This window comes from Boeremia exigua (genome assembly GCF_020726555.1).
Source record: "Boeremia exigua strain MPI-SDFR-AT-0100 chromosome Unknown C7974scaffold_4, whole genome shotgun sequence".
Classification (NCBI taxonomy): domain Eukaryota; kingdom Fungi; phylum Ascomycota; class Dothideomycetes; order Pleosporales; family Didymellaceae; genus Boeremia; species Boeremia exigua.
Window position 1 is genome coordinate 1,789,060 of NW_025763521.1, and position 21,585 is coordinate 1,810,644.

The 21,585-nt window shown below is 53.7% G+C and overlaps 10 protein-coding genes across 10 annotated transcripts; 5 read left to right on the top strand and 5 right to left on the bottom strand.

The window, feature by feature from the left end:
- Positions 1–347: 347 nt before the first annotated feature.
- On the bottom strand, positions 348–2,259 carry C7974DRAFT_390765 (uncharacterized protein). The gene is made up of 2 exons (XM_046141500.1): positions 2,117–2,259; positions 348–2,064 (listed from the first exon to the last, which is right to left on the bottom strand). Exons 1-2 carry the CDS (start codon positions 2,141–2,143, stop codon positions 751–753), a joined length of 1,341 nt encoding a protein of 446 aa, XP_045999271.1. The 5' UTR covers positions 2,144–2,259; the 3' UTR covers positions 348–750.
- A 647-nt stretch (positions 2,260–2,906) lies between these two features.
- C7974DRAFT_390768 (WLM domain-containing protein) lies at positions 2,907–4,559 on the top strand. Its single transcript, XM_046141501.1, has one exon. The coding sequence runs from the start codon at positions 3,042–3,044 to the stop codon at positions 4,230–4,232; it is 1,191 nt and encodes a 396-aa protein (XP_045999272.1). The 5' UTR covers positions 2,907–3,041; the 3' UTR covers positions 4,233–4,559.
- Positions 4,560–4,942: 383 nt separating this feature from the next.
- Positions 4,943–8,138, top strand: C7974DRAFT_451264 (uncharacterized protein). Its single transcript, XM_046145780.1, has 2 exons — positions 4,943–5,439; positions 5,489–8,138. The coding sequence occupies exons 1-2, from the start codon at positions 5,085–5,087 to the stop codon at positions 7,975–7,977; spliced, it is 2,844 nt and encodes a 947-aa protein (XP_045999273.1). The 5' UTR covers positions 4,943–5,084; the 3' UTR covers positions 7,978–8,138.
- Positions 8,139–8,240: 102 nt separating this feature from the next.
- On the bottom strand, positions 8,241–9,149 carry C7974DRAFT_306439 (TGF-beta-inducible nuclear protein-like protein 1; the record flags this gene model as incomplete). Its single annotated transcript, XM_046138083.1, has 3 exons — positions 8,241–8,296; positions 8,347–9,038; positions 9,112–9,149. 3 exons carry the CDS (start codon positions 9,147–9,149, stop codon positions 8,241–8,243), a joined length of 786 nt encoding a protein of 261 aa, XP_045999274.1.
- Positions 9,150–9,272: 123 nt separating this feature from the next.
- On the top strand, positions 9,273–10,589 carry C7974DRAFT_390772 (uncharacterized protein). The gene has a single exon (XM_046141502.1). It carries the CDS (start codon positions 9,373–9,375, stop codon positions 10,099–10,101), a length of 729 nt encoding a protein of 242 aa, XP_045999275.1. The 5' UTR covers positions 9,273–9,372; the 3' UTR covers positions 10,102–10,589.
- Positions 10,590–10,775: 186 nt separating this feature from the next.
- Positions 10,776–13,196, bottom strand: C7974DRAFT_451273 (uncharacterized protein; the record flags this gene model as incomplete). The annotated part of the gene is made up of 3 exons (XM_046145781.1): positions 11,802–13,196; positions 11,419–11,738; positions 10,776–11,374 (listed from the first exon to the last, which is right to left on the bottom strand). Exons 1-3 carry the CDS (start codon positions 13,184–13,186, stop codon positions 10,776–10,778), a joined length of 2,304 nt encoding a protein of 767 aa, XP_045999276.1. The 5' UTR covers positions 13,187–13,196.
- A 217-nt stretch (positions 13,197–13,413) lies between these two features.
- On the bottom strand, positions 13,414–15,754 carry C7974DRAFT_422987 (general substrate transporter). The gene is made up of 5 exons (XM_046144359.1): positions 15,243–15,754; positions 14,950–15,190; positions 14,596–14,900; positions 14,004–14,545; positions 13,414–13,946 (listed from the first exon to the last, which is right to left on the bottom strand). The coding sequence occupies exons 1-5, from the start codon at positions 15,407–15,409 to the stop codon at positions 13,606–13,608; spliced, it is 1,596 nt and encodes a 531-aa protein (XP_045999277.1). The 5' UTR covers positions 15,410–15,754; the 3' UTR covers positions 13,414–13,605.
- A 1-nt stretch (position 15,755) lies between these two features.
- On the top strand, positions 15,756–17,906 carry C7974DRAFT_462370 (glycoside hydrolase superfamily; the record flags this gene model as incomplete). Its single annotated transcript, XM_046146198.1, has 2 exons — positions 15,756–17,172; positions 17,275–17,906. The coding sequence occupies exons 1-2, from the start codon at positions 16,056–16,058 to the stop codon at positions 17,904–17,906; spliced, it is 1,749 nt and encodes a 582-aa protein (XP_045999278.1). The 5' UTR covers positions 15,756–16,055.
- Positions 17,907–18,907: 1,001 nt separating this feature from the next.
- Positions 18,908–19,810, top strand: C7974DRAFT_422989 (uncharacterized protein; the record flags this gene model as incomplete). Its single annotated transcript, XM_046144360.1, has 5 exons — positions 18,908–19,183; positions 19,263–19,329; positions 19,419–19,513; positions 19,638–19,743; positions 19,795–19,810. The coding sequence occupies exons 1-5, from the start codon at positions 19,018–19,020 to the stop codon at positions 19,808–19,810; spliced, it is 450 nt and encodes a 149-aa protein (XP_045999279.1). The 5' UTR covers positions 18,908–19,017.
- Positions 19,811–20,121: 311 nt separating this feature from the next.
- Positions 20,122–21,486, bottom strand: C7974DRAFT_451278 (glycoside hydrolase; the record flags this gene model as incomplete). The annotated part of the gene is made up of 6 exons (XM_046145782.1): positions 20,122–20,343; positions 20,398–20,555; positions 20,606–20,766; positions 20,819–21,007; positions 21,061–21,200; positions 21,262–21,486. 6 exons carry the CDS (start codon positions 21,484–21,486, stop codon positions 20,122–20,124), a joined length of 1,095 nt encoding a protein of 364 aa, XP_045999280.1.
- Positions 21,487–21,585: the final 99 nt, after the last annotated feature.

Below are 21,585 nucleotides of genomic sequence, written 5' to 3' on the forward strand. Positions count from 1 at the left end.
CCCTCCCTGCGCACTAGGAAGGCACACGCCAATCGGGTAGCTGGAGGACCAGGCCCTGCATCGACGCCCGTTACGCCGTCAGTCTGCGACCGCTACTGCAGTGCCATGAATAGCAGCAGCGCGCCACCACCACAGATGCCACCCACCCATGCCGTCGCCACCAACACCGCGACGCTCTGCTTGCACACGCAGCGACACGCACGGCGGCCTCTTCTCTGCGCCGTTGTGCGCGCTGCAGGCTCTGTCCAGCCCAGCGCGCGCTGCGGCGTGCAGCGAGGTCAAGTAATAACGGCGCCTGCCAGTTTCGGACGGCACCCGTTGCTTGGTGGCACCCACTGCGCGTCAAACTTCATTGGCGCTCTGCGGCTGTGGAGACAGAGCGGGGCCCATTGCGTTTGCGACAGCTGCACCTCATCAAACTCACGAACGACTGTTCCTGCAGCGAGCGCGCAAGAGCTGAGAATTTTTCATTGAGTGTCGCCGCCAGCAACCACACTGGCTGGCTGCCCATATGCTTTTGCTGCTAGCTCACCGAATCAATAAACTTCGTATTCCTCCACCACCTTTCCTAATCGCCTGCGGGACGCCAAAATAAGCTCTGCGATGCTCATGTAACGTGACCAATCACGAGTCGCACGCATCCGCGTCATGCTCCAGACTTCTTCACACTGATCTGCATTCTGTCGGTTGCCGGGTAGCAGCCAAGATTAACATGGCCTGCTTCGAGCGCTTGTTAGCGCCACGTCTGCCTCAAGCAACAGCCTCGACCCTCTCCCACGACTGCACGCTGTCCTCCAACTTCGGCGTCGATGCTGTGTCGAGCGACACCCGTCTTAGGCCCATCATCCAGCCTACTAGCGAGTTGGGGAGCCAGGACCCCACGAGGCCGTAGGTCACGCTGCCTCGGCCCACGCGCCAGACCTTGCGTGGACGTTTCTGCGTCACGGCGTCGAAGACTGCGTTGTGCAGTTCGCGCAAGGAGGTGCCTGGGCTGTTTTGGCTGAACAACCCCCGACTCTGCCCTATCCGTGCTTGGTTCGTGAAGTTACTAGCATACATCTCGCGCGTTCCTGCAGGCCAGCCAAGCGGGCTTGGAGCTGTTTTCGTTTGGAGGTGGTGTTTCGGGCCAACGTTCGAGTAATCGAATGTCCCGAGGTGAAATTGGATCGCGTGGATGCCCAGAGTCCCGAGCTCCCCTCTCAACGTCGCAAGGAACCCCTCGAGCGCAGACACCACCGTAGTCTCGACTCCGTGGAACGGCGGCCGTAATGACGCAACAATGCTCGGGGTAAGCATGAGTACCCTGGATTTGAATTGACAGATGGTCGGCAGTAGCGCCTGGGTCACCGCTATCGTGTTCAGTACTTTGGCATTTAGGGCATCCGACCACAGCTCGGGGTGGATGGTCTCTATGGGCCCCGAGGGGAAGATCAGATCCGGCACCAAGACGACGCCGCGGAGATTGAGATTGTGCGGACTTGCGCCCTGGAAGGCGACGTGCGGCCGCGTGAGCATGGCGTTGAAGCGCTCCATGGCATCGCGCGTGCCCATGGTGTCTGCAATGTCCAGATGCAGCGGCTTGACATCTGCGCGGCATTCACCCAAGACCTGCTGCTCCTCGTCGATGCTCGAGCACACAATGTAGACGATGAACCCGCGGCGCTCGAGATCCGTCGACAGCGACCGCGTGATGGGCGAGTTTGGCGGTCCAGCAATCACCACAACCTCACGCCGGGCGCCGTTGCTTGCGCGCCGCGCTCTTCTCTTGCGGTTGTGAGATCTGTTCTGCCTCCACAACATGTAGCTTCCTGTGCCACAGAACGCGACAATCGCCGCCGTGAGTGCACGGTTGCGCGACACCCAGTCCTGCAGTCGTTCCATGTAGGCACCGGTCACGCCGTGTGGCGGAGGCGGCGGCGACGGTGGCGGTGGTCGCGCATACTCGGGCAGCCACTGCTCAGGGACGTGTCGCTTCACGTAGCCGGCGACGCTGGCAAAGTGCCGGTCGCTGGCATCCCAGATGGAGCCGGTCAGAGTCCGCACGTCTTTGGTGTAGTCCGCAAGCTGCCCTCGTTGTCCGTCAGCGCAGTCGCGAGCGGGGAACATCAGCACTCACCACATCCAGCAGGTCGTCGGCGGACATGGTCGCTATGGTCTGCTTGCAACAGAATCGCAAAGAAACAGCGAAGATTTCAGGGTTGCTATCGGTCGGCGTGATCAAAGGCAGGCCCCACTCCACTTGGCCGTCGATTAGATACGTCAGGGCGGAGCGCGTGGCCACGTGAGGCTGCTCTTTGCGCCACCTGGGCACCACCACGACGCTGCTGCAACGGGCTGCCTAATTTCCTCGCCGCGGAGAGGCTGCTGACTGCCGCCGATCGCCTATCTCGCTGCATTGCATTCTATATGCGAACCTGCAAAGTCCTTTACCGTGCACAGGCACTTGATCATAAGTCGGCTCTGCCCTCAATGGCGCTCGCCAGCGACGCGTGAATATCTACGTGATAGCTTACGTGGCCGAACTCAGCGGCGTTGCCTCTATACTTTCATCTCGCTGCTTTTCTTGCGCCTGGTCGTCGCCTTTTCTGCACCCATGTCTTCTTCACGTCGGCTGCACCTCTCAATCTCCTACTTTACCTGAGTACTTCGCAGCCGGACGGGCCTCAGCCGTGTGCACAACTGCCCGTTGCCAATCTAGATTTAGCTTTCCCACCAACACCTGCTGCAGAACCAGGACAACATGAGGGAGATCGACGCCCATTTCGATGCGTATGAGCACCTGAAGCATCTGCCAAGGGATGGCGAGGCGCTGCACATGCTCCGCAAGGCCGCGTCCATGGTCAAGCCTATGATGCGGAAGCGTGGCTGGAAAGTCGGCACGTTAGCTGAGTTCTTACCAGATGAGCCGCAGCTGCTAGGTGCGTCGCCTTGTGACACTGTGAGGACCTCTGGCTGAACACCTTGTAGGTCTCAACATAAATCGCACAGAAAGGATCCTCATCCGCTTGAGATATCATCATGATTCTAGGCAGTTTCTTTCCATGGAGCAGGTTACAGATACTCTGCTGCACGAACTTTCGCACATCATCTTTGGACCGCACAATGCCGACTTCAACAACCTCTGGAATGAGCTCCGCGATGAACATCAGTCGCTGCTCACAAAAGGTTACACAGGTGAAGGTTTCCTTACACAAGGTCAGAAGCTCGGAGGTAGGCGTATACCAGTCGACGAGATGCGTCGTGCCGCTAGATCGGCCGCAGAGAAGCGCAAGGCTAGCACTAACCTGAACGCTGGTGGTCACCGACTAGGAGGCGCTCCTGTAACAAACGGGGTCGACATGCGCAAGGTCATCTCGGAGGCAGCCACGCGACGGACTAGTATCACCGAGGGCTGCGCAAGTGGAAGTGCCCAAGCTGGAAACTTGCTGCATCAACAAGAACAGGATGGCTTTAGGACCGCGGCTGAACAGAACGATGGGAACGACGAGGCAATCGCACGGGCACTACAGGATCTTTTATACGAAGAGGAAATGCAGAGGCTCGAAGAACTTGGCGCTCCGACGGGTGGTGGTGGCCTTGCATGGGATCGACAGAATGGACTACAATTCGATAGCAACCCTCCATCGAGAACAACATCACCTGTACCGAGTGCGTCGCCGGGGCTGAATTGGAGCAAAGAGCACGGATTGTCTGCGTTACCAGCAACAGCCACGTCTCAGCGCCCTGCAGCTTCGCGTACGGTGTCTAATCCCGCACAACGACACCAGCCCTCGCGCCTGCTTCTGGAGACGAACCGAACGTCTTCTTCGTCACGAACGAATCGCCCAGAGTCGCGCCTGATCTCGCGAGACGAGCAGGACCACCGCAACAAACAACTACCGTCCATACCGCCACCCGTCTCGCCACCAGCGTCACCACCAGTGCCTACCAACCTCGACGAATGGGCGTGTCCGCAGTGCACGCTTCACAATCCTCTAGATTTCCTGCAGTGTGGCGTGTGTGGCCTAGAGCAGCCTCCGCAACCAATCCCACGACACAAGCGTTTCGGCTCTTCACATACAGCACCCAGTCTGCCCGCGCCGCCGCCACAGTCCGGGCTGCGAGGCGCAGGAGCAACACCTTTTGAGCCCGCAAAGGGAAGGATTGGCTGGAATTGTCTGCAGTGTGGTACGTTTATGGAAAACCAGTGGTGGACTTGTTCACTCTGCGGTACGATGAAGGCGGATTCTTGAGAAGGCCAATGTTGCGAGACATTAGAGATGGAAGCTGCGAAGTTGCGCGGGACGCAGTCCACCGACCTATGCATAAAACAGTAGCACATATACCACCTGGACCTGCTTTAGTCGCATCAATGACAGCGTATGGCAGATTGCTGGGCCTGATAGCTAATCCATCTGGAAGTTCTCTACGTCACGAGCTTAATGTTTATTGCGATCTTTCCTCCCAAATACGATCGTGCTTTCCTCATTGACATGGCCAAGGATTGGTGCTTGGAAGCCGGAGCTTCTCACAGGATCTGATGGAACAGCTCACATCGTCCTCCAACGATTGCTCGTGCTCCTGCCGCTGTCCGTAAAATGCCAGGCAGGTCAAGTCATGTTGACGTGGCCTCACAAACGCGACAGCAGCTCCTTCACATGAGAAACAGTGCTCGGGAAACACGATCCTGGCCACGTACACCAAGCACTTCCGACTCGGCATAGTATCCCTGCTAACAGACCTCGCTGGACTTTTTCTGTTGCTCCGTACAATCGCGGCAAACCATGGTGGTCCGTGTGAATGCTCGACGTTCGATCGCATAGCGATACCGGCTTCATCGTTCAGTATAATTTTGACACCTTTTGTCTGCCTTCGAGATGTTGCAGGTAGCAGCTCAGATTCTCAAAATGCTTGACTGACTGAGCGAGCTCCTGCGGATCGGTCGCTGCAGTCACATTCTTGATCATCCTTTCGCTCCCACCTTTCACCTTTCACTTCCATTTGCGTCACCCTGGCAACTGACTAGCACCGCCCTCTCAAAACCATAAACCGAAGCCACTTATATCCGGTGGTCAACACCACCGTAGGTAGCGCACCAACACGCGATGCCTTTGCTCAAGGATCTGAACTGCTCCATCGAGCTCTCGGGCGAACCAGAACCGCTGCAAGAGCTCGGAACAGTCTACGGCGATGCCTGCGTCGAAACTTTCATCCCTGTGCCCAAGAAGCAGCAAGCTTTCACAGTCCACCTCTCATCAAATAACTTCATCGCGCCAGGCATCGCCATGTACGTGTTCATCGATGGCATCTACCAGTGCAACCGCAACAGGCAAGACATGAAGCTTCGAACGCCTCCGGATCGCCGCTCGCTCGTCGACTTCAGGGTTAGACAGAAGGAAGAGATGCAGAAGGACGGTTCGATGATCGCGCGGGAATGGACATTTGAGAAGCTCGATCACGGTAGGCTCCCTCAATCTTGACGTCGTTATGAGGTTATAACTTTGTGTAGCTTTAGCGGATAGCGCACCAAACTCATGTTCACCAAACGTTCTCGAGAATATTGGCTGCATCGAAGTTGTGGTCCTGCGTTGCGCTGGCACGCGTAACGCAAAGACTGCGGCAAACATGAATATGGACGGTGCTGCTGACTATTTTGACTATTTCTTCGATCGCAATAGCAAGTCTCGAACATCAGCCAAAGACGATCAAGAACCCCCTGCCAACCCGCTGCAATCAAAGCTAGCCTACCGATTGCCTTATGCGGAGACGGTGCGCAGCCGTGGACAAACAGAGAAAGACAACTCACGATATTCCGAGCCCGTAAGCCCACGTACACGAACTTACCGCGATATCCCAGCTCCAGCATTCCAGTATGGTAGCGGACCTCTTCCACCGCGGTCACGCACAGAGATTCAGAAAGGAGTCGTGCCTGATAGCACGTCAAGGACTGCTCCTGCGGTCGGCCCAGATATGCTCGGGAAGATCGTTGCAGATGCTGTCAAGCGTGGGGTCGAAGAATCGAGGAAAGAAGACAAAGGTCGACCTGACAAACAACCGTATGACGATGGTTGGGAGAGCTCCAGCCAAGTCCCTGGAGCATGGCCGACATCCCCCAGTCGTGTATCGAAGCTTCGAACGCACAAGTCAGCTCCTTCCAAGCGCCACAACCATAAAACTGGCCTAGACGACGAAGATTCAATTTGGGAACAGCAATCAAGAACCACCAAGCACCGCTCGAGTCGAGGCAAAGCGGACACGCATGTAACTTGGGGTGAGGAGCCGAACTGGGGCAAGCAGCCTACAGCCGATGGGTGGGACAACAAGGATGATGATACTTGGGATACGGATGAGACATGGTCGAACAAGCAGTCTGATGGGTGGGAAGAAGCTCGTCGACGACCAAAGTTCAGGTCTCACACGATCCGCGATCCTTCTCCTCGCTTGGCATCTCAAGTGTCGAACCGTACATTTGAGCGTCGACGATCAAGGCAAGGCCGCTCTCAATCCAGGGCCCGTTCCCACTGGGATGACGACGCAAAGTCATCTTCAGAAGACAACGACGGGTGGACTCGCATCAAGCCACCATCAGATTCGTCCACGTCTCTCGAAAGATCAGACTCAACAATCAAGCCCTCGCACTCTCGTAGCCAGGTGCAACCGTCAAGGAGCAGATCTACCCGACGCAGCCGCGCCGGTCATGAGCGGAGGCTGTCACAGCTCACCGAGAAAACGCAGTGGTACCCTGAGAGCGTACACTATGCCCGACCGCCGTCTGTCCTGGTGACGAACGCGCCTACGATAGTCTCCACGCCGGTTCCAAAAGTCCTAACGGGCGTCCGATCAAGAATTCCAAGTGCATATATTCAGCCAGCTGCGTCAATCACGGCACCGCCACCAACATGGGGATGCGCGTCCGAAGGGCAACGCAAGCACAGCACCACCACAGCTTACTTGCCTCCTGTCCCGTTTAGCTCTGTGGGTGAAGCTCTTCGACAGAGCCGTACATCAAGTGGTTCATCATCGTGGGGCGTTACGAACAAGAAGGCGTCAAAGAAGCTTAGAAATGAGAAGCTGCAGATGACTTCTTGGGGCAAGAACGATCAGTCTGCTAAGACGAAGAATGCTTGGGGAGATACTGAGCGGAAGGCCAAGGCGAAAGGCTGGAGAGACAGCAAGGCTATTGAGCAAAGCGATGACAGCTGGAACGCAGACAAGAAGGGCAATGACGGATGGGGCGTCTCAAACGAGGCAAAAGAAGCGACATTCGACAGCTGGAGCACAGACAAAGCAGTCGGCAGCTGGAACACGACCAACAGACCCAGCTGGGACCAAAACAACGCAAAGCAGGACAAGACCGACGCCTCCCAGGGCACCAACGGCTGGGGCTTCGCACCAAACACAAACACAGCAGGGAACCCCACCGCCGCCACCCCCGATCGACCACCCAAAACCCCCTCCCACCGTCACACCTCCAAATCCCTCTCCAAATATCGCCAGCTCTCGACCCCACGCGCCCACAACGCACACCTCGCCTTCCCCCCCTCGCCCCCCAAAACGACTCTCCACCCCTCCCACACCTCATCCGCCGGAAACGAACCCCCCAGCGTGCCTCCGCAGACCCCGCACCCCATTCCTCTCTCCACTGCGGCGCTCAAGGGCGTCCAGCACCAGGTCCTTGCGGGCCGGGGCACGGCGTACGGGCACGCGGTCAGTCGGCCCAAGTACGTCGATGGGCTGGAGAAGCCGTATGCGGTGTTTCGGTTCAAGTACCGGGGGCGGGATGTGCTGAGGGGGATGTTCGGTGAGGAATGTTCGAAAGGGGAGGGTAAGAGTGAGGAGGGTGCGGGACTTGAGGGGTTGGAGGGGTTGTCGAGGGAGGAGTTGGTCAGGCGGTTGGCTGTTTTGGAGGGGAGGGTGGCTGGGAGGAGGGTTTCTGGGGACGAGGGTGGGCGCACAGCTGAGTGGGTTAGGGAGCATTCGGGGCGTGGCGGGGCATGATGCGGGGCAGTTGCGCGAAGGCGTTCAGACGGGAGGAGGCGAAGTGGTGAGGTGGCGAAGTGGTCAGTGAGGCCAAACCCTGCGGTTCAGTACTTGTTCATTGTGGTATCATAGATCTGCCCCTATCCCTTCTTTTTCTGGAGACAGCGGGCCTTGCGTCATCTCTCCGGCCAACTTTTGTCCTGCCTCGCCGTACAAACGCCGTGTCTGACCCCAAGCCCAATAGATAACGCCGGAAAATGCTACACGTCAAACTCTCATGCCTAGACAAGCAGGACGGCGTTCAGGCAACCGTCGTTCTCGGGGTTGTTTGTGACCTCTGTTGGATGTTAGCGCTGTCCTCTCAAATGTATAGACGCTGAAACTTACGAGCATAGCGACCCCACACGACTTTGCCACCGGCCGTCACCAGACCTAGCTCCGAGACGTTGACCTCGATGATGGTTCCCTTGGTGAGCACGCCCAGCTGTGTGTACAGCGGGTTCTGGGGGTTCTTCTTGACGGAGATGATGGGCAGCTGAACAGTGACGCTGAGCTCCGGGTGGGTGACGTTTGCCTTCTTGTAGCGCAGACCCATGGGGCGAATGAAGCGCTCGTACTTGACGGGGCGACGGGTGAAGCCCGGACCAACAAAGGTGGGCTTGGTGATCATGCGCTTCCAGGTCTTCTTGGCCGTCTTCTTTCCGGTCTTGATGACGCTGAACATCTCCTCCTCGCTGATGCCCTTGACCTTGGGGATGGGCACGGAGAAGCGGGCGGCCTTCTCATTGCGCTTCTGCTTGATGGCCGACGACAGGGCCTTGGCGTTCTTCTCGTTGGAGCGGTCCAGCAGGTACTGCGGCAGGGCCTCGGTGGAAGGCTCGGCGGGCTCCGAGGTCTTGACGTTGCGCTCTTCGTGGGCCCGGATCGTCTTCTTCATCTGGATCTTCTCCTTGCGGCGCTTCTCGGCGTGCAGCTTCGCACGCAGACCGCGGTAGTTCTGCGCCTTCTTGCTGCCATCGTGGCCCTCACGCGCTATTCTCTTGCGCTTGCGCTCGTCATGGTCGAGGCGTTTGCCGTGGCTGGTGGGGTCAGTATATGTGGGAGAATAGAGGAGCCTGGTAGGGGCGGGATAGCGGGGCGGGTAACACGTACAGCTTTGTCCAGCGCTCGATATACTCGTTCTGAGGCATGGCTGGTGGTGTTGAGGGCTGGTGGTCGGGTGGAGACTGCGCCCTAAGAAAGTTGACAATTTCGCGGGCGCTAGCGCTGCAGTTCACTTTCGCCTTGGCGCGGACTTCCGTCCAAAGATTCGGCGGAGGCCCGTGCGGCCAGGCGCTGCAACACCACGAGCAGCGACCAGCGCCCGCGGCCGCACAGCCAATTGACAGGACGCAGCCGCCGCTCACGCCCGCCATGGCTCTCCTCGCCCGCACAGCACGCAGCGCCCTCCGCGAGACACGGGCTACCCTGCCGGCGACGCTCCTGCCTCTCCGCGCCCACATCACAACCCAGTCACACACGCTCGACGACGGCAGCATCCCCGAGCCGCTGCTGCAGTCCGGCCAGCGCGTCTCCGCCGCCTTGAAGGAGAAGGTCCAGTCGCACACGCTCTCGCCCAAGGCGCCCGCGCCGGCCACACCGCACACGCCCAACACACGCCTCGATGTCATCTCCAAGAAAGTCACGCCGTCGATACGGAACCTGCTGCCCCTGCTGCACTCGCAGCCCGCCCACTACATGACCCTGCACATTCACGGGCGCCCGTACCTGCTCACAAAAGGCGACACCCTGCGCCTGCCGTTCCTGATGCCCGACGTCAAGCCCGGCGACGTCCTGCGCCTGACGCGCGCCACCCACATTGGCTCGCGCGACTACACCCTCAAGGCTCCGGAGTCGCTCAAGGGCAACGCCGACCACGCCAAGAAGGTGTTTTACCTCGACGAGCGCCTGTTCACCGTGCGCGCGCGGGTCGTTGGTATCGAGACAGAGCCCATGCGTGTCGAGGAGAAGACGAAGCGCAGACAGCGCCACACCAAGCACGTCTTCAGCAAGATGCGATTCACCGTGCTAAAGATCAGCGAGATGGAAGTGAAGAGCCTGGAAGCGTACGAACAGGCGCTGACTGGCGAGGGCGAGGCGTAGACACGAGGGTGGTTTGGATGACATGTATCTGTTGATTCACGGATCAGTTCAACAGTATTGGATGTATTATATGTGTCGATATCATCGCCATGGGATTCTTGGCTGGAGTATAAAACCGTGTACACGCTATTCGACACGAAATTCATCATTGCATACGACATCTTCAATGTCTCGATTCTTTCAGGTGTCACACGCATCTCCCACTACGACGAAATCACTCTCTGCAGGTGCAATTGCTGTTGCCAAAAACTAGCACCTTCGCAGCTTCCACCCTTCACTAGCTGGCTCTCTAAACCCATCCCATACCTCAGCAACCCACCTCTCAGGTATCCGCAGGACAGCAGACCAAACGGCAAAAATGAATGTATTACATACAACAGTGGGGATTCCCCAGTGGTCACCCACCTGAGTACTAATCCACCGGTACGTTGCTTAAATAGGGCTGAGCGAACGGGAAGCCTTGTTTTCAACGTCCTATGGTCGTATGTAGAATGTGAACTCGAATTAGACGTATATATTTCCAACAAACATCTGTGCTCTAGGCCGCTAAAAAAGCTTTTCATTGCATACGGCATCTTCAACAATTGTGCACTCTAATATATACAGTAGGACAATCTTTGTTTTATCAATTATAGCCTACCTTCAATGCTAATACTCGAAAGTATTGATCTATATTAGGTGCTCGTGGAAAACACATTATCGAAGTTCAACACCCTGTCTAGATCCGTAAAGTCTGGGTTGATGAGGGACTGAGAGATTGCGAAAAGATCGTCGTTATCAAGCAGCGGGTCCATCGTCCGCTGCCCTTGAGTTGGGTTCCAATACTGTGCGGAGGCATACGGCACCTCAACCCGTGGCAGGCTGAGGTCTCTATCGTATTGGAGAGTGATATCCATGGCGCTGTGATGTAGATCACTACGCGCAAAGTCTTGGTGAGTGTTTTGAGAACCGCCGGGTTCCGTTAGAACAATATCTTTCATACTCTGCTGTAACATGCCAACCATGACCTCCTCTGACCACCAGTGTCTTTGTCTTGGCTCAGTGTCAACAATCGAGGAGCCAAGCGGTGGTTCCGCAACATTAACACCATGAGACGAGTCAACGTGTGATCTTCCGTGCAGCATTCTCAATCTTCCAGCAAGCCTGCAGAATATATCCACTGATTCATTCCCTTTGAAACTCGAAGCATTTGAACGTTGTGCCATACACTCAAGAGCCTCTATGAGGTGCCAGAAGTCGCGGACAAGCGGACTGTGGTGCTCTTGCGAGTACACTGAGACTATCAGCGTAAGATTCCCGAAGAGAAACGCAACTTACTCAGAAGGTTTCTTGCGCTGACGAAAGCACAATAGCTAAAATAAGGACCCAGCGGATACTCTGATTTCCTTTGCTGTAAGAACTTACGAATGATGCTACACACCTCCAGTGCAGCATTGCGACACGTCTCCGCGCTTTGTGACCATGGAAGGGGAACAAAGCGAAGCTCCGCCTCTGGGTATGCGATGCGCTCATGGAGAAGTATAACGTTTGTGTTGTGCAAAGCGTTCGCTTCCGTCATGACCGGGTCCATGACACCAGGCAATACGTGCCGCGATATGCCGGAATCAGTCCATTGATGTGGCAGCTCGGACTTCCATCTATCCAGTGTCAGATAAATCATTGAGTACTAGCAAAGAACAAAAGCAGAATACAGCACTCACCGGAATAAACGGTTGTCGAGGTCTTTAAACATCTTGAGCCAGCTTGAGACATTATCCCGGTCGCTATACACTACAGCTTGATGGAGATGATCTAAGATAGCGCCCATGGACTCTACGGTATCGATGAAGAAAGCCAGTGATCCTTTCCATGTGAATTGGTCCATCTGCAGTTTGTGGCTACTGCATGCCTTGGCTGGAGAGCCTCGACACGCGTCGCTATGATGATCCATTACGTGAGAGCAGTTGAGAAACGGCGTTTCCCTTGGTCTATTCGAGTACCAAAAACTTGCGCATGCAGGAAGCCTACGTGAAAAAGCAGTCACTGTAACATGCCCCGTGCCTCCAATCAAGGCTGAGCACAGTCTGTCAAGAATCTGTACGTTCCATACCAGCCTCCGCTCTTCTTCTTCGCTAACCCAATCAATTGTGGCGGTGTTCTGGACCGGGGCATCCCTACTCTTGTTGCTGGACGGCTCTTGATGAATATCTAAAAGTTCCAGCTGTCTAGTAACTAAGCCAAGTAATGACCTTGCTTGCCGTATTTTACCATCGACGATATCAGCATAAATGAGAATAAGGAGAGCTTGGACGTGCTCAATGCACATAGTATCTAGTGCTGTGGAAATTATAGACTTGCGGGCTTCCTTTATGTGCTCAGACGGTGTGAGGTTCAGTGGTATAGTATGTCCCTCCAACGGAAAGGTGGCCACCAGCATAGCCTGAAGAACTAACTCCATAGACTTGGACAGCCGCTGGTCATGGAATTGCTTGCGGAAACTTGGCTCGTGAATGATGGAAAGCCACGGCTGTATACGGCTAAAATAGGCATCCAAGACTTGAGCATTCTGATAGACAATAGGGCCAGCAGAAGTTGCACCCAACCCATGAGAAGGATCAATGAGCGTGAAGACACCGTTGTCTGACGGGACTCGCCTTCTCTTGTTTGGCGGCGTTGATGACACAAGCGTATTGTCGACGATGCGGCCGTGTAATGCGTGTGACTGTGCTGCAATGACTGCATTGGTAAGACCATGGAGTTCTTTGGTCAACGACGAGAGAACATTATGGGTAGACTCAATTGTGTGTTGGGTAGTATCTTCGATGATACTTCCATTGCGGTGTAGATCTTCTCTGTTGTGTTGCAAGGGGGTCCGATGCGATAGAGCAGCCTCCACAACCTCGAGCCGTCGACTTAGGCTCTCAACTGCACCGATTTTAAGGCCTGGTTTCTTTTTGTCAAGATTATAGATGCAATCAACTTGAAAGTTGTCGCAATTGATACAGGTCGGCTGTTGCCGGCCACATTTCAGCTTTCGCCTTCGGCAGCTTTCGCAAGAAGGTATACTTGTATCACTAGGATCTTTCGTGGCCGCATTACAATCCATCGAAGTTGTCGGGAGTAGTGCTGGCCCGGCTTTGGGGCAACTGCACACTTTAAGAGTGCCACAAAGCGGGGTCGGCGAGTCGGTAGATCATCGCACCTGACTCGTAGTAAATTTCGAGCTTTCTTTCGAGGCAAAACAAATATCATAGTGCGCGCATGGGGCTTGGGAATAATGGCGTATCAAGACTCTACCTAGGTAGTTTCCAACACATGTCTAAGCTATTTTGACACACTTTTATATCTACTCCGTCAAAACATTCCAAACATGGATACCTCAGTAGGTATCAAGAACACGAAAATCAACATAGGAGGTTTTTCAAAAACCCTGTGCGCTTCATGGTATGACCTATTCAGAGATTTGGCCATTCATTGCCGTGATAACCCTAACCGGCGATTTTGCTGGTGTACAGTGCACGTTGACTACTTCTTGCTTTCTTCTCGATGCTCCACTTCGATACTGTGCGCTGTATTCGTGGTAGCAAACTTCCAGGCTGGCACGCCACGCTCGAATAGCTCATCGAGTTCACTGTAGGTCCGACCTTTTGTCTCCGGAAACAGCAAGAAGCATGGAATGAGGTATGCTGCTGTTGTACCTGCGAAGAATAAACCAGTTTTCTGGCCCCAGCCAGCGTTCTGATTTGAAAGCATCAAAGGTACTGTGTAGTTGAAAAGTATACCCGTGAGGTACTGTACGGTGACGGCAACAGATGCTGTCTTCGCTCGAAGCCTTGGACTTGATGTTTCGACGAGGCTGATCCAACCTGTTTTCAATTAGCCCTGGGATGGAGGTAGAACGATGTGGTGCAGTGTAGACGTACCTATGGGTGCTAGAGAGTTTGCGTATACGAAAGCCCACAAAGAACAAAGGAAGACAAGCGCAATGCCCGATGCGTTATTCTGCTTCATGAAGCCAAGACCCCCGACGATGGTGTTGATGACACACATGGCCAGCCCACCGCCCAGCAAGAGTGCTCTGCGGCCAACCTTGTCCACGGTGTAGAATGAAGTCAATATGCCGACGACGAGGACTAGCTGCTTTATAAGGTTACCCAGGAAGGGGTCTTTGACCCCAGCCAACTGAAAGAAGTAAACCGTGTATCCAAACATCAGCGGCACACCGCACACATTCTGGAACGTGAATGGGAGTGTGGCAACGATGCATCGGACAAGGTTGACTTTTGATCGCATCGCTTTCCAGTCGGATGTGCCAGCAGCCTCAGCAAGCTCCTTGGACCTACGAGTCTCATACTGTACGACAGAGTATTCGTGATCAAGGTCGTAGCCTTCGACGTTGCCAACGAGACGATGAAGGGCTGTTTTGGCCTCCTCGTGTCGACCCTTTGTGCAATACCATACTGGACTAGTAGAAATTAAATACAATGATGATGACGTAGAACTGTGAAAGCTTACCTTTCTGGCACCCAAAGCAAAGGGATGAGCCACAATGCTGTGAAGATGAATTCGGAGTAGAACATGTGTCGGAAGGCCAATGGCTCTGTCTCCTCAAGAACCTTTAGGCCCACGGCGAGAAAAACTTGGCCTAGTGCGAAAGCCATCGAAAAAGCGGCTAGCAATGCGCCACGAAACTGAGGCATGGCAATTTCTGACATGTATACCATGCATGATGTACCCATGAGACCACCGGCGCATCCAGCAATCAAGCGCGCGATTAAGATCTCCCACCATGTCTTGGAGAAGCATTGAAGGAGGACAGACTAGGACCGAGTTAGTGGAGCTATACATTGCATCGTCTTTGGAACATACCAGTGTGATGAAGAACGTGATACCCCACATGTTAAATTTCCGGCCGAACCGATCAGCAGTATATGGCGCAACCGTCTGGATACAAATCGCAGTGACGAAATACAGGGCACCCCAGAGGGAGATGTGAGTTGCGTTCAATGCAAGTTTGCCAGTTTGTGGGTCTCTCACGGTACCGTACTGATTGATAAATCCCTGGTTGGCCACAATGCTACCAATGACCGAGTTTGCATATCCAGCGTATCTGATTAATTGCTTTGTGAGTTTCAAGTTCAACTCCAGGGTACTTGACTTACAATCCTGCCACAGATACACCCAGACCGCTGCCATACAGTCGCCAGAACTTTCGGACGCACTGTGCTCTAGTCCATGTAGCGAAAGCTGACACGGGTGGCACATCGTCACTTACAGTTGGGTCTGTCTTCTCAGTCATCTCAGTTGAGATTCGCTTGTCTTCCGACATTGTTGATGATCGGAAGCAAGAACGTTTAAGGCAGATAGGTATTTGGGAAGATGTAAGGACTCCACTGGGTCAGCGCTGGCAATAAATACATCCTAGGTAAAGTCGTCGCATAGGTGCAATTGCCGTTCTGGCTGTGAACAACCGGTAAACCTTGCCCGGCCGTACCATGCCATCAATTGGTGTGCCACGCCACTGGTGACACTTATTCTGGGGTTAGATGCCTCCCCCGTGATTTCCCCACGATTTCCACCCAAGCTGGAGAGAGTGAACGAGGCCGAAGTTCTGCCTAGCGCACGCCCCTTGACCCACTTTCGGTCGAGGTCTCGCACGACACTTCTACCGCACGCCCAAAATGAAGAGAGCGTCCAAACAAGCCCTTGGCTCACCTGCAGTGATGGGCGAGTTGTCGTGCGATAAATATGCCGCACAGCTGTCAGGCGAGTCTCACGTTATCACGTCTGGTAATTGGACCCACTCGGCAACCACACTCGGCCTTTCGCTGCTTCGTCGGCAATGTTGTAATTCTGTGCTCTTAATTACCCTTCTCGATCAGCAATTCAGAGGAAGAACGATATAACACACTAGGTCCAGCTCTCACTTCAAAATTCCTATTCTTAGTCTTCCTTACCTTGTCTCGGCTGCAATCATGCTCAGGCCAAAGTCGACAGCGACCCGGGAAGTTGTGTCCTTGGACGGACTGTGGGACTTCGAAGTCCTGGCACAGACACCAGACCATGGTGAACAGTGGACCAGCCCTGTTCGATCTATGATGCAGGCACCAGTTCCGGCAAGCTACAACGACGTCTTTCTTGACAATCAAATTCGCAATCACATCGGCTGGGTGAGATATCAAAGGAGACCACGAGTACCACAGGGATGGTCCGACCGAAGATATTTCATTCGATGCGACGCTGCCACACATCGTGGGAAGGTTTTCATCAATGGAACGTCCACAATCGATCACCACGGCGGCTACACACCTTTCGATGTGGAGATCACTGAATTGGTTGCCGCAGGAGAGGAGTTCCAACTCACGATCGCTGTCAGCAATGAGCTGACTAATGAGACCATCCCGCCTGGGAAGATCAACACTACCACGGGCGGGAGAAGGACCCAGACCTACCTGCACGACTTCTTCAACTATTCCGGGCTTGCACGATCTGTCTGGTTGTACTCAGTCCCGAAGCGATACATATTAGATGTAGCAATTGCGACCGACATTGACTGGGACACTAACACTGGCCTAATCCAATGTACTGTTCTGACAGATACCGGCTGTGGCAATGACAACATTGAAGCAAAAATCATAGTCAAAGACGAAGACGGAAGAGCAGTTGCAGAAGTCATGGGTCTCAAAAGCCAGATAAGGATACCTTCTGTCCATCTTTGGCAGCCCGGGGCACCATACCTCTACACTGTTGTGGTCGTATTAAACCATGCTGACGACAGTACGCTCCTTGATACATACAGTATACTCACTGGAGTTCGGACGGTTGAAGTCAACAATGCCGAGTTCCTTATCAACAAGATGCCCTTCTACTTTACCGGATTTGGAAAGCACGAGGACACCGCCATTCGTGGCAAAGGCCACGATCCGGCATACATGGTGCACGATTTCGAGCTTATGAAGTGGATAGGCGCGAACTCTTTTCGGACCAGCCACTACCCTTACGCTGAAGAAGTCTTGGACTATGCAGATCGCAACGGCATTGTAATCATTGACGAAACTGCTGCTGTTGGCTTGAATCTCGGCATCACCTCTGGTCTCTTCGGCGGCAAGCCGCCCAGCACTTTCGCACCAGATGCATGTAACGACCGTACACAAGCTGCGCATGCGCAAGGTATTCGCGAATTGATTGCTCGAGATAAAAACCACCCTTGCGTCGTTATGTGGTCAATAAGCAACGAGCCAGCGTCTCATGAGGAGGGCGCTCGCGAGTACTTCGACCCTTTGGTCAAACTCACACGTTCGCTAGACGGCCGTCCAGTGTGTTTCGCTAACTTCGGCCTCGCCACAGCAGCAAAAGATCGGATCTCAGACCTTTTCGATGTCCTCTGCCTGAACCGGTACTATGGCTGGTACGAGTCCTGCGGAGACCTGGAGTTGGCAGAGGCCGAGCTTGAAGCAGATTTGTTGACGTGGCAGAACAAGTACCCCGAGAAGCCCATCATCATGACTGAGTACGGAGCAGACACCATTGTTGGTCTGCATTCTGCAGGCGTCACACCCTGGAGCGAAGAGTTCCAAACAGACGTGTATGATCTGTACCATCGAGTCTTCGACCGCGTCAAAAACGTGGTTGGGGAGCAGGCATGGTCCTTCTCAGACTTTCAGACAAGTCAGCATGTATTCCGGGTCGATGGCAACAAGAAAGGCATTTTCACCCGCGATCGACGGCCTAAGAGTGCTGCGCAGACATTGAGAAGAAGATGGCGGTTCGAAGGCAGAGGACTGTTTCAGTCTACAAGGATGATTCCGCTTAGCAAGGAGACATAGGGAAGCTTGCAATAGCGGATAGCAATAAAGAAGGCTTTCAACGGACGACAACGTGCTTCCTCTTATTGACCCAGCTACGCATTTCTGAGGTCGACCTACGTTCTCCAGGATTTTTCCAGACTTGCATGACAGCTATCAGTACCGTAGGAGATGCGCGCATATAGCATTAGAGCGACATCGCAAGGTACCAGTGAGCGGCCATGATCCATGGCGCTGGCGGCTTGTAACCTTGATTAATTCGCGCTATCAGCTTTTACCCGTCAGTAGGGATTTGTTGAGAGACTTCCCCCGCTCCAAAATTGAGGAGAAGTTGCGGATCTTCCGGAGCGAGAATGGCTGGAGGCCTTGCAGGCCCACGAAATTATGTAGTGTGATTGGCCTAGAAACAGCGCTTCATGCTATAAGGGAAGGTGCACGGGAACCGCACCGTTCCGCTGCTTAGTCTAGTCCCTGTTCAGCGCGCCACGTCTATACTGTTAGCAGAACTCCAACGCGTTGCATACCTAGGTAGGCGAAGTTCTACTTCGACTTTGACTGTCAGCATACATGCATTGTTAGCTTTGCTATCAAGGCTCATTGTAATGCGATTGAGAACTGGAATTAAAAAATACGTGGTGAGACGAAGGTTCACTCGTTGATATGAAGATTTAGTGAGAAAGACAGAAGCTCAACCACTGTGTGCTGGGAGTTGCTTGTGCGAGATCTATTCTTCCAGACTTCGTCCAATGAATGGATGTGTACGTCCTCTCTCTGTTGTGGCACAATTGTATAATCTCCGCCAGGTTCTCACTGGTTCTTAAAGAGGTTCTGCCTTTTCATAACACAATACACCCTTCTGTCTTTTACTAATATAATACATCTTGGTACTCGGAGTTAGGACAAACAAGGGCACGAAGACAATTCGAACATTGATCGTACCATTTGGGCCTGCAAAGCCTGATTTTAATATATTGATCAGATATGTGAGAAACCAAAGACCGCGCTCTGTGGTATATAAAGGCCATCAGAATGCCTAGTAGAGAGAGACACCAGCACGCACTTCTTCGTCCCCATACTTCACTACATTCTCCCGAGAACTCAACATCTCTTCTTACCAGCCAATCTTTCAAACATGGCTCCCATCTTCAAGTCTATGGCCATCGTGGCTCTCAGCATCTTCTCCGTTCTGAGCTCTCCGATCGAGCAGGCCGAAAGTGTTGCAGAGTTCGCTCCGACCCTGGAGACGCGTCCTGACTTCACGCCTCTGGAGAAGCGTGCTGACTTCCAGTGGAGGTTCTGTGAGTTTTCCACACTTGAGCTTTTGGCTTCACAGTGTGAAACATCAGTACATGGATAGTTGCTAATTGTGAGCATCAGACAGCAATGGCGGGTGTGACCACAACAGCAATCCGTCTAACACGTTCCCGTCCAACGGCTCTCCTCCGTAAGTCCAAAGACTCCAAATATACACTCCAGCCATCGCCATGCCAATGCCCTGAATCTACCAGAGTCAAACTAATACGTATATTGCAGTGGCCAGGGCACTGTCGGAAACTGCTACTCTGCCCCAACTGGAGTCAATTGGAACAGGGTCGAGATTGACATTTTCTTCGGCAACGGAGGCGGTAGTACGTATTTCCCATATGCATGTTCTTTCGTTCAAAGTATCCTACAGCGGATATTCAGAACTATACCCGCTGCTACGCTCCTCAGTTAAAGGGTCTGTCTGCTAATCATGTTCCACGCGAATAGGGGGCCTCCAGACCTTCTGCAACGTCAACTGCGCAGGCGGCGCGTCCGTCAAACAGCAAGGTACCAACTGTTACTTGCCCATCTCGGGATGCGCCATCGGAAGCTTGTAAGCACTTGTGATCCTTCACACCACAGGCTTGGCTAATATGAACTTTAGCCGCGTCATCAACTAGGCTCTACAATACTGCCGGCACAGGGCCGATGTGCAGGGCATCGGTATTAGTAGGTATGCAGACTTGTCAGCAACACCTAGGTACCTAGGTATATATGTGCTGTGGAAGAGTCGAGAGTCGGAGAGTATACTCAGGGGATCGATGTATTTCGACCATTAACATTTGTTAAGATCAGATAGGACATATTCATGTAGAAAGCCTCCGGAATATGGATCCTACGAGCACCTCAGTCCATTGTTTGTGCATGTGACCCATGACTGAGAATCAAATTGAATGTATGCATTCACAACAGATACTTGTATTCTAGGTCACTAGCAGAGCTTTCCAAAGTTACAGCTATCCCCGGAACCACCTGTGACCTTCACATTCGAGAAAGTGATGTTCGAGCAGCTGTTGCTACCACAGAGGATGTAGTAGTTCTTCGCTTTGGACGTAGCGGTACCGGTAACGCTCTTGAAGGCCACGTCCTGAATCTTGACACCGTTGGTAGGTGTGCCTGTTGGACCGCCGTTGAGGTAGTCCTGCTCCACAACCTTTAAAAATAGTCAGCTCTAGTCAGGCATTCGGGCAGCTTTGCGTCCACTTACAATACCGAATTTGTTGATGTTGGAAAGCGTGATATTCTGGAACAGAATGTTTTGGACTACGCTGTTTGTCGCGCCGGAGACCGTCTTGACTCGGACGCCGTTCTGGCTGTTCTTCACCCTGGAGTCGTAGAAGAAAACATCTTTGATGGTTGTATCACCTGGCTTGGTCAGTAGGGAATCTGCGAGGTCCGCGCGAAGGGTAACTTACTGCCGACACTGCCAATGGACAGGCCGTGACTTCCGTCACATGAGGCGTTCCTTACAGTGACGTTTCCAGCGCCTCCGCTGACGGCGACGCAGTCGTCCTGGTTGATTACGGTAATGTCTTGGAGGAGGACATTTGTGGCTTTCACGTTGAAGCCGTCGGTGCTGGCATCTCGTTAGACTGAACACTCAATGTGGAAGGTAGCTTATATCGTACTTGTGCGCAGCAGGCTTCCCCCCTGAGAGGCTGTTCGGAGCATCGCCAGCCGAATTGTCCAAAGTGACGTTCTTGACGACCAGGTACGACCCTCCAAGTGTAAAACCGTGAGCAGGATAGTTCTTAATGAAGAGGTTCTCAATGCGCGATTGGGTACCCGCGGCTTTGACCTGGATGAAGTGGCCCGGCCTGCGACATGTTAGTTGTGCGCAAACAAAACGGTCGGTAGGGAGACTCCATACTTCTCGACGCCGTTATCACCTTGGCCATCCCACCAAGCCGCTCCGTTTCCGTCAATGACAGCCCCAGGTGCAGCAGTGATGTGGAAGTCAGTGCCTCCAATCAAGATGAGAGGACTTTCCCAAGCCTTGAAGCCGAACGTCTGTGACAACGTAGTTTAGCGCGATTTCATAATGAGTAATGATCATAAAGCGCAGACTAACCGTTGTCCCAGCAAAAGTCACAGTAGTGCTCGGCTTCACTTTTGTGAGGTCAAGCTGGCTGCCAGCGGGAACCGCAATGTTACTGAGGGTTATTGCCGTACATGAAGCGACGGCCGCAGGGACTTGGCTGTAACTCGTTGCTGTGCATGAGGATGCTGTTGGGGCAGCGAGTATTGTGTTGGCAAGCAGAGCGCCGCTCAGAGCAGCGAGGATGGATCGGGGCATCTTGGTTTTAGCTGAGAACAGAAAAACTCGCGTTCAAATTTACACCAGGAGGAAGTGAGTGCAGTGGTACCTATTGACCTGGCTACGAGGCATTATGTA

Coding starts and splice junctions, on each gene's coding strand:
- C7974DRAFT_390772 (XM_046141502.1), top strand. CDS start 9,373: ATGGCTCTCCTCGCCCGCACAGCACGCAGCGCCCTCCGCGAGACACGG.
- C7974DRAFT_390768 (XM_046141501.1), top strand. CDS start 3,042: ATGGAGCAGGTTACAGATACTCTGCTGCACGAACTTTCGCACATCATC.
- C7974DRAFT_451264 (XM_046145780.1), top strand. CDS start 5,085: ATGCCTTTGCTCAAGGATCTGAACTGCTCCATCGAGCTCTCGGGCGAA. Junction 5,440..5,488: donor ATTTGAGAAGCTCGATCACG/GTAGGCTCCCTC, acceptor AACTTTGTGTAG/CTTTAGCGGATAGCGCACCA.
- C7974DRAFT_422987 (XM_046144359.1), bottom strand. CDS start 15,409: ATGTCGGAAGACAAGCGAATCTCAACTGAGATGACTGAGAAGACAGAC. Junction 15,191..15,242: donor GGTGTATCTGTGGCAGGATT/GTAAGTCAAGTA, acceptor GCAATTAATCAG/ATACGCTGGATATGCAAACT. Junction 14,546..14,595: donor TTGCTTTGGGTGCCAGAAAG/GTAAGCTTTCAC, acceptor AATTTCTACTAG/TCCAGTATGGTATTGCACAA.
- C7974DRAFT_390765 (XM_046141500.1), bottom strand. CDS start 2,143: ATGTCCGCCGACGACCTGCTGGATGTG. Junction 2,065..2,116: donor CCGACGACCTGCTGGATGTG/GTGAGTGCTGAT, acceptor CAACGAGGGCAG/CTTGCGGACTACACCAAAGA.